The sequence below is a fragment of the Lepisosteus platostomus genome, chromosome 5, assembly GCF_059453375.1.
Source record: "Lepisosteus platostomus isolate fLepPlt1 chromosome 5, fLepPlt1.hap1, whole genome shotgun sequence".
NCBI classification, from domain to species: domain Eukaryota; kingdom Metazoa; phylum Chordata; class Actinopteri; order Semionotiformes; family Lepisosteidae; genus Lepisosteus; species Lepisosteus platostomus.
The window spans coordinates 38,771,417-38,780,488 of record NC_142615.1 but is presented as its reverse complement, the minus strand read 5'-3'; the positions used below and the strand labels follow the sequence as shown (position 1 = coordinate 38,780,488).

The window sequence follows — 9,072 nt, the reverse complement described above, 5'->3', positions numbered from 1 at the left end:
ACACACAGAACCAGAGGATATTCAGACAATCAGTGCTGCTACATGAATAATATCAGACAGAACAGCCTGGACTCAGGTCACATCTCCCCCTTTTCTCCTTCCTCACAGCCTCTTAGAGACAGAGCAGAGCTCCTGGTTCTCCTCTCTGTGAACTGGGCTCAGGGGTCACTGATCTGGCAGCTGTGGGCTCTGTTCCAGGTCAGGAGCAAGAAGCTTCTATTAACCCTTTCCTGGACCTACAGCCCTTCAGTATTACTGCCCTGACTGATTGTCTTTACTGTAAGTCAGCCTCCAAACATATTTTAGAAACGTTTTGACAAATAATTGAACAGCAGTCTGATTATGTAATTATTGTAAATATTTTGTACTTATTATTACTTAATTAATTCAACCTCCAAACATCTGTCAGAAATGTTCTGACTCACAATTGAGCAATATGCAATTATTATTACTTATTTAATGAACATCTGTATTGATACTCTGATCAGTGTATTATGATTCTCAGCAGCAGCAGACCAATGGTCGTGTCTACAATAGTGACCAGTTGACCAGTCTGTACCTCTGAGCAGTGGGACTCACACAGATCACACAGAAGACCTGTCTGTGTGTGATTCCACACCAGCCCTGGGATACAGCGTCTCCCACACGTCTCTCACGGAGAGTCTTATAAATATACAGTTGAACAGAGTCTGATAACAGTTATATAGATAATTAAATCATCAAATAGGTTGAGTAACTGAGTGCTTGAGTGGAAATAAAACCAGGAGATGCACTTCTACCTCCGGGATCAGGAGTCTAATCCTCCTTGCTTCTATTCTGTGGATATTCGTGTAAAACGCTTAAAAGCGCTTATTACAGGGACTTGTGCTCTTTCTCTTCTGCTCTACGGGAGTACGCTATACAACGCATTAGTCTGTAAAGTAAACTATTTTTTTTGTTTAATTAATTTCATTCCTGTCTGTCGCTGTCGTTCTCCAACTTTTATGAATCGCTTCTCTTCACAGCCCGGTTTTTTTTTTGGAGATGTTATATCTGTAAGAAAAGCCCCCCGGGCTCCGGACAGGAGTCTCCTCCAGCGGAGACGCGCTCTGCTCTGTCAGAAAGAGCGCTGTGACGTCACAGACACCAGCCAGAGCGCCGGGATCAGAGAGCGAGACCGCTGGAGGGGCGCAGAGCGCACGGAGAGTTATTGATCACTTATCTATCGACAACCAATTAATTCAGCTGAATAATCGATTAACTTCACCGATTGGTGAGTACTGATTCTTTTCTTGACCCTGTTTTAAAAATTTAGAAAACAGTCAATACAGCCTGTATCGATCAATTAGGAATTGTATCCTAGAGCTAGAAAAGTATATTCCAAGTTGATAAATTTGTGTAGGCAACAGTTTAAATGTATTTTTCCACTGTTTACAAATCATAAGTATGGTAACCACGGCGACACGTGCCACATCACTGTGTCCGGCTAGGTCTCGACTTTGTCACAAAGAGTTGCGTGACGTCACGGACAGCAACTAGTACTAATGCTAGTGTATTCATGTTAATATTAGTGTGAGTACAACTTGTAGTTTTAATATTAATGCCAGTGTTCATGTGAGTATTAATGATGATAGCGCTACTGATTTTTTAATGCTAGTATTTATATTAATATTAGTGATAATTATAGAGTTACTGTTAGAGTATTTACACTAGTCGTCATGTTAGTTTTAGTGATAGCATTACTGTTATTAATAGTATTAGTAGTGTAGTAGTAGTTTGTGTCAGTTTTAGTGGTGATGACGATAGTGTAAGTCTTAGTGATAGTGTTACTGTTGTAATGTTAGTGGCATTTGTGTTAGTGTTAGTTATAGTGTATTATTATTAGTGTATTAACAGTGTTAGTGTGTGGGTGTGTGTCTGTGAGTATTTGGGTGTGTCTGTAAGTATTTGTAGTGACTATGTGTGTGTCTGTGAGTGTGTGTGGTACCTGTGAATGTGTATAGTGTCTCTGTGTTAATTTGTGTGGGTGTGTGTCTGTCAGTGTGTGATAATGTGTGTGAGTTTGTGGGTGTAGAGTCCAGACCAATGTCCACAGAGCTGTTAGTGCTCTGTTTTTATCACTATTGCAAATAATGACAGCAGTAGTACTAGCAAGAGTATTAGTATCAGAATTAGTTTAAGAATTTGAAGTCATGGTCGAAGTAATAGCAGTAGCAGTAACAACAGTGGTAGTTGGATAATCCAAGCAGTTAATTCAGAAACTACAGTATTACACATTTAAACCCTATTATCTAGGCATGTTTTGTAAAGTGCTATGATGGTCTGGATTAAATGGCACATTATAAGAAAAAAAATGATTGATTGATTGACTGTGAGAGTGAAGTCTGGTCGAACTCGTTTGTCTAACAGAACTGTCCTGTCCACAGATAATAATAATAATAATAATAATAATAATAATAATAATAATAATAATAATAATAATAATAATAATAATAATAATTGCTTACACTTATATAGCGCTTTTCTGGACACTCCACTCAAAGCGCTTTACAGGTAATGGGGTCTCCCCTCCAACACCACCAATGTGCAGCATCCACCTGGATGATGGATGCTGAGATGTCAACAGAGGTGAACAGAGAAGATGTCCAGACCCACCAGATACTGGAGACAGGTTCAAGAGTCAGGCCCCAGACCCAGAAAGCTGTGAGTCCACTGCTGTTCTAGTTCATATTGTGCTTCTTCCTCTTCCTCCTCCTCCTAAAATTAAAACCCATTGCAGTAGCAGGGCTCTGCCATCCTCTCTTGGGGAAGAGAAGACTCTACATGACAGTATGTGCGTCTGTGTGTGTGTTTGTGTGTGGGAGTGTGTGTCTGTGTGGTGTGTGTGCTTGTGAGTCTGGTCCAGCCATTGACTGTAACAGAAGTGTGTCTGACAGTTTAGGGTCATCTTGGCCCATGATGATGATGATGAAGGTGTGTTTGTGTGCCTGGCTGGTAACTCTGTTTCATCCTCTCCAGCACCGCCGGGAGAGACTCACTCAAGACAAGAGAGGAAAGGACAAGCAGGGAGAGGGGCTTCACACCGATGCCTGGGGCAGATCCCAAAGAAATGTGAGTATTGGCTTCAATGACATGGTTGGGTAGCTTGTTCCACTCCCCCACCACCCTCTATGTACAGTAGTGCCTCCTGTCCTGACTGTAGGGTCTCATCCAGCTGTCTCTTGAGATAAACCAGGGAATCTGCTTCAACAACATGACTAGACTGCTTCTTCCACACCCCCACACCATTCTATGTAAAGAAGTGCCTCCTGCTGTCCTGCTCAGTTTTAAATGCTGTTTTACTACTGTGTTTAATACTGTTTGACTAAGAAAAAGCCTGTCCCAACACACATAAACTTGGTTGGCTTCTACTGGTGAGACTAAAGCAGTCAACTTGCTGACAGGTCTCAACAGAGACAGCTGTGACCCTGAAAGGTCAAAGAGGGGCCACCGATACGCTGAGGTTCTGAGCAAAGAATCTTCCAGAGTAAGACAACCAGTGTGTTCTGCTCAGGATGATGATAGTGATACAGATGATAGTGAAGATAATGAAGGTGGTCTAGATGATGATTGTCTTGATGAAAAAGCTTTTGATGATGATGGTGGACATGATGAAGAAGGATACGGTAATAAAGATGGTGAAGTTGATCATTTATTAGAATGGTGATGAAGATGATCTTGATGAAGATAGTAGAGATTGTGGTGGTGGAGGTGATGATGAAGGTGACACAGTCATGCCTGTGTGTGGGTGTGTGTGAAAGGGGAGGTGGGGTTGGGTCAGGTCTGCTGCTGTCATCTGATGGGACAGTATCTCTCCTCCTACAGATCATTAAGGAGACAATTGCAGACTGTCGGAGGAAGAGGGAGCAGACTCCCCCTTTGTCGCCCCTCAGGATGCTGAGAGCTGTGAGTCTGTGAGCCTGATGTGGCTGTGACATCTGTCAAACGTTTGCTCACAGCAGGGGACTGTGATTGCTGGGAGACAAGAGGCAGGGCCTTGTCCTCCTAGAGAAGACACTCTCAGTTTTCTCTCTGTCCTCCTCATGCCGTCTCTGTGCCCCTGTCCCCTCAGGCCAGCCAACAAATCACCAGGCAGGAGGCCAAGACCCAGCCATGGGACAGCTCGAAGTGCCCGGAGAGGGACAGAGGGACAGGCCATTGACCTCCTCCTTGGACATACCAATACTCCCTCATGTGTACCCTCTAGAGCACCCCCTCACCTACCTGCTGGCACGCCCACTCACCCCAGCCCGGCCCCAGCTGCCCTGTGGCGGCTCAGTGAGGACCTGCGGGTTGAGCTGGAGGGGCTGCTCTAGGTGGAGGAGAGCCGGGTGCGGCCCAGGGCTCAGAACACGATGTCCTCCATCCAGCTTGACTACCTGGAGCTGTAAGATGAGGTCCTTGCCGAGTTTGGATTGGAGGCTGCTTAGTGGTGTTGGTGAGTCCCTGAAACCCCTCCCCCTTGTCCAGCTCGCACTGCAGTACGCAGGGTCTGGGAGGATTCTCCTGTCCCCCTCAACTTTCCAAGATACCTGCTTCACCCCACTCAACCTGGTCCCCAGGAAATCTTCCAGATCCAAGGGGAGAGAGACAGGAGCTGGGCTGGGACTCCAGCTTGCTGTTATATATACAGGACATCTTGCCTGTTTCTCCCTCCCCTTATTCCTAGGATTTTCCTTTCCAGAGCACAGGAATCATGAAGCAGCATGACTACAAGGAGACACTGAAGTCCTACTTCGAAAACACAAAGGTCAGGTGTGACTGCTCCGAGGTGGACAAGTGCTTCCACCAGGTTGCAGCCAATGTCGATGTTGACCTCATCCTGCAGAGGTACCTTGGAGACGCTGTGGCCGAGGTCTGTGAAAAGCAGGTTTATTTTTTCTCTTTGTAGTAGTCTTAGGACAGTCTGACCTGCTGTGGGATTTAGCAGGAACAGAAAGGTCTTCTGTGTGTCTTCAGTCTCCACAGCCCAAGAGACGCATGATCCAGGTGGGCGAGGCTGTCGAAGAAAACAAGCTGTCGATCCCTCCCTCTCCTGGACCTTGTTGCCCCTGGGCCCTCCCTCTTCGATCACCTGTGACCCTGCTCAGCTCACTAAACTCCCTGCCGACTGCTCCATGCCGCCCCCATCAACACCCAGAAGAGCCCTCTCCTTCGAGGAACTTCAGAGCTCCTGAGATTCAGAAACAGGTGAGAAGTGAACAGAACCTCTGTCCTTGTGTAGAGTCAACTGGACACACAGTACAGACTCACCTGTACCTTATTACAGTCACAGTGCATATAGTGAGGGTATATTAAGAATTAGAAGTCAAGAACTGACCCCAGCAGCAAAGTCCTGTGTCTGTCTTCAGTGTCCAGGTCGAAGAGTTGTGCTTTCCAAGTCAGCCCTGAAAAAGATGAAGAGGACAACATGTCTACCTTTTCCAATCCTGACGCTGACCCACTACAGGTCATTGCCCCACTGTCCAGCCAGCTGCCTGTCCCCAGACCCCTCCCTCACCTCCCTCCCATCACCTCCCAGGAGAAGGCTGGGGTGCAGAAGACTAAGAAGAGGAAGAAGAGGCAGAGGAAGCAGGAGAGTCAGGAATGACTGAGCCCTGAAGACAAGCCTCCAGTTGCTGAAAGTCAGAACACAGGTGCTGAGACACCTAGAGGACCCTGTAGCTCTTGAGATTCTAAGAGAGGTGAGGAGGGAACTTTTACTGTAGTGTTCAGTCAGTGAGTCTGTATTAAACTCTCTCTCAGTGCAGTGTTAATGTACTGTAGTGTCCAGTCAGTGTATCTGTTTTAACACTAATTCTAGGAGAGGAGACAGGAGAAGGAGGAGGAGGACTGGAGGAAGGTGCTGGAGAAAGAGAAAAGGAGACAGGAGAAGGAGAAGGAACAGAGGAGGAAGACTGAGGAGAAGCAGGAGAGGAGACGCTCCAAGGCAGCAGATGAGATGAGGAGGACCATGGACAAGGAGGAGAGGAGACGCTCCAGGGAGACAGAGGAGAACAGGAGGGAGCAGCATAACCACGAGGTGAGATGGGAGAAGAAGGAGCAGAAGAGGTGGAAGGCCTACGCTCAGGGGCTGGTGAAAAGCCTGCAGCAGGAGGAGGAGAGGAAGCAGAAGGAGAAGGAGGAATGGAGGAGGAGAGGATGAAGCAGCTTGAACTTGAACTTGAACTTGAACTTGAACTTGAACTTTATTGCCATATGTAACCGATGCTGGTACAGTGGAATTCTTACTTACAGAAAGTCTCTCGATTGTAAAACAAGTGTAAAACAAAACAAAGTGCAAACAGTGCATCAAGACAATGTACAAACAAACAATAGACAATGTGCAAGTAAACATGTAGACAGTTTGAATGTAAACAATACAGACGTGTAAACAATGACTGGAGATGTGCAATAGATAAGAAATCATAAAGAGGTAGATGGTGATGGTGTAGGTGTGGTCCGAAGGGGATGGCTAAATGTGTTCGCCAGTCTCACTGCTTGTGGATAGAAGCTATTGAAGAATCTAGTGGTAAGTGTCCGTATGCTCTTATATCTCTTGCCTGAGGGCAGTGGGGTGAAGAGCTCATGCCCTGGGTGGTGACTGTCCTCTGTGATGGCCAGAATTCTACCACGGCAGCGGTCCTCATAGAGCTGTTTAATCTCGGTGAGACCGCAGCCAATGATCTTCTGGGCCATATTGACCATTCTCTGCAGTGCCTTTCTTTCTCGCGAAGAGGTGTTGCCATACCTCACGGTGATCCCGTTGGTGAGGACGCTCTCGATAGTGCAGCGGTAGAAGTTCACCAACACATGTATTGGCATCCCCCATCGCTTGAGGCACCTCAAGAAATAAAGGCGCTGCTGAGCCTTCTTCATGATAGAGTCAGTGTTCACAGTCCAGGTTAGATCTTTAGAGATGTGAATTCCCAAAAACCTAAAGCTGGTGACTGTTTCCACTTCCGTTCCATCAATACTGAGTGGGCTGTGAGTGTGTGGCCTGTGTCTCCGAAAGTCCACTATTAGCTCTTTCGTTTTCTTTATGTTCAAGTCCAGTTTATTGCTATGACACCACCTAAGCAGCTGTACAACTTCATCCCTGTAAGTGGACTCGTCATCATCACTGATCAGTCCTATTATAGTGGTGTCATCGGCAAACTTGATGATGCGGTTATTGCTGTGTCTTGCTGTGCAGTCGTGAGTAAATAGGGAGTACAACCTTGGACTCAGACAGCAGCTGAAGGAGGAGAATAAGAAATGAGCAAAGGAGGAGAGTTTGGGAAGAGGAGGAGAGGAAACAAGCAAAGGAAGAGAAGGAGGGAGGAAACTGTTGGAGAAGCAGGAGAAGAAACAAGCAAGAGGAGAAGGAGTGGGGAAAAAGAAACAGATGAAGGAGGAGGAGGAAAGGATGAGAGTTTTGGAGAAGCAAGAGAAGAAACAATTGAAGGAGAAGATGGAGAGGAGGAGAAGAAGAGGGGAATCTTGGAAAAACAGGAGAAGAAACAGATGAAGCCGGAGGAGAAGAGGGGGAAAATTGTGTAAAAGGAGAAAAAGAAACAGATGAAGCAGGAGGAGAAGAGGAGGAAAATCATGGAAAAGGAGGAGATGAAATGGAGAAGAGTTTTGAAAAAGAGGAGGAATATCTTGGAAAAGGAGGAGAAGGAACAGATGAAGCAGCAGGTGGAGAAGAGGAGATGGGAAGTGGAGAAAGAGAAGAAGAGATTGAAGGAGGAGAAGAGCAGCCTCTAGGTAATGTCACGGAAGGATTGACTGCCGAGGATCGGGTTCCTATGCGGTGCTTTTAGGAAGGATAAGTGCTAGACAAAGGCATAGTCAGAGTAATAGCGAAGTCCAAAATCCAGGTAGGCGTGTAGAACCGTCGATGTAGAATCAGAAGGCGTAGGCGTAAAAGAGGAAACAGGAAGGGATCATAATCCGGGAAGGCCTTGAAGAGGCGTTGTCGTTGAATCAGAAGGCAAAGGCGTAATCGAGGAAACAGGCTTGGGTCAGGATCCAAGAGAGCACTGTAGAGGCGAAGGTACGAAATCGGGAGGCAAAGGCGTAGTCGAAGAACAGCAGTGTCTAGGTCAAGGGGAGAAACAATAGCGAAGGAGTTGGTCAAAACAAAGCTCAGTGAGAGAATCTCAATTCGTGAGCGCTGACAGGGCGTCTGGTGAGGGTTTAAATAGAGGACTGATTGATGCATGCACGTTTGGTATGGGGAGAGCTCGTGGGAATTCGGGAGCGCTTGCCTGCGTGAGAGTGATTTGTGACAGTACCCCCCATCTCAGGGGCAGCTCCGGATGCCATAGATAGAGGAGGAGCACGGGAGTGAAGAAAGTCCGAGATAAGGGTCTTGTCCAGGATGTCCCGTTCAGAGACCCAGGTTCTCTGCTCAGGACCATAGCCGAGCCAGTCGACCAGAAATTGTCTTGAACCCCTATACCAACGACATTTGAGGATCTAATTGACTGTATAGGTGGTGGATCCAGCGATGGAATGAGGTGGAGGTGGATGAGGTTGCAGCCTGGAGAGGGGTGACCTGTGGTAGGACTTGAGAATGGAAACATGAAAGGTGGGGTGAATGCAAAGGGTGGGGGGGAGAGCCAGGTGGAAGGTGACTGGAGTGATCTGGGAAATTACCCGGAAGGGACCAATAAATCTGGGCCCCAGCTTGCGGGAGGGTTGATGGAGAGAGATGTTGCGTGTTGAGAGCCAGACAAATTGCCTTCTGCTATGTCTGGGAAAAGGCCTTCTGTGCCGATCCACGAAGGTCTTATAGCGGTGTGAGGCTTTTAGGAGGGCGCGCCGGGCCGTTTTCCAAAGCTTCTTTAAGGAAGAGATATATAATTGGATCGAGGGAAGGTCCGTGTCAGAAACCAGCTTCCGGAGGAGCGAAGGTTGATAACCCAGGGAGCATAGAAAGGGAGACATGCCAGTGGCGGAAGAGTACAGGGCGTTTTGAGCATACTCGGCAGCGAGAGACAAACTGCGGACCTCGACCAGAAACAATGTCCTCAATCCCGTGGATCCCGTGGAGATGAACAACCTGCTGTACAAACAGGTTGGCCATTT

General features: G+C 47.0%; 2 protein-coding genes across 3 annotated transcripts; both read left to right on the top strand.

Annotated features, from left to right (window-relative positions):
• Positions 1 to 2,498: 2,498 nt before the first annotated feature.
• On the top strand, positions 2,499 to 5,700 carry LOC148666283 (uncharacterized). Of its 2 annotated transcripts, XM_088631726.1 has the most exons (7): positions 2,499 to 2,682; positions 2,998 to 3,090; positions 3,844 to 3,924; positions 4,091 to 4,456; positions 4,703 to 4,873; positions 4,978 to 5,208; positions 5,370 to 5,700. In XM_088631726.1, the coding sequence occupies exons 1-4, from the start codon at positions 2,536 to 2,538 to the stop codon at positions 4,178 to 4,180; spliced, it is 411 nt and encodes a 136-aa protein (XP_088487852.1). In that variant the 5' UTR covers positions 2,499 to 2,535; the 3' UTR covers positions 4,181 to 4,456; positions 4,703 to 4,873; positions 4,978 to 5,208; positions 5,370 to 5,700. The 2 variants fall into 2 exon arrangements, with proteins under 2 accessions (XP_088487852.1, XP_088487853.1); XM_088631727.1 differs by lacking the exon at positions 3,844 to 3,924.
• Positions 4,715 to 6,593, top strand: LOC148666282 (uncharacterized). Its single transcript, XM_088630970.1, has 3 exons — positions 4,715 to 4,877; positions 5,614 to 5,702; positions 5,822 to 6,593. The coding sequence occupies exons 1-3, from the start codon at positions 4,715 to 4,717 to the stop codon at positions 6,161 to 6,163; spliced, it is 594 nt and encodes a 197-aa protein (XP_088487096.1). The 3' UTR covers positions 6,164 to 6,593.
• The last annotated feature ends 2,479 nt before the right edge of the window (positions 6,594 to 9,072 follow it).

Excerpts from the sequence above, each read along its gene's own strand:
- LOC148666282 (XM_088630970.1), top strand. The coding sequence starts at position 4,715 with ATGAAGCAGCATGACTACAAGGAGACACTGAAGTCCTACTTCGAAAAC. Across the intron at positions 4,878-5,613 it reads AGACGCTGTGGCCGAGGTCT|CCCTGAAGACAAGCCTCCAG; the intron begins GTGAAAAGCAGG and ends GGAATGACTGAG. Across the intron at positions 5,703-5,821 it reads CTCTTGAGATTCTAAGAGAG|GAGAGGAGACAGGAGAAGGA; the intron begins GTGAGGAGGGAA and ends CACTAATTCTAG.
- LOC148666283 (XM_088631726.1), top strand. The coding sequence starts at position 2,536 with ATGGGGTCTCCCCTCCAACACCACCAATGTGCAGCATCCACCTGGATG. Across the intron at positions 2,683-2,997 it reads GGCCCCAGACCCAGAAAGCT|CACCGCCGGGAGAGACTCAC; the intron begins GTGAGTCCACTG and ends CATCCTCTCCAG. Across the intron at positions 3,925-4,090 it reads CCCTCAGGATGCTGAGAGCT|GCCAGCCAACAAATCACCAG; the intron begins GTGAGTCTGTGA and ends CTGTCCCCTCAG.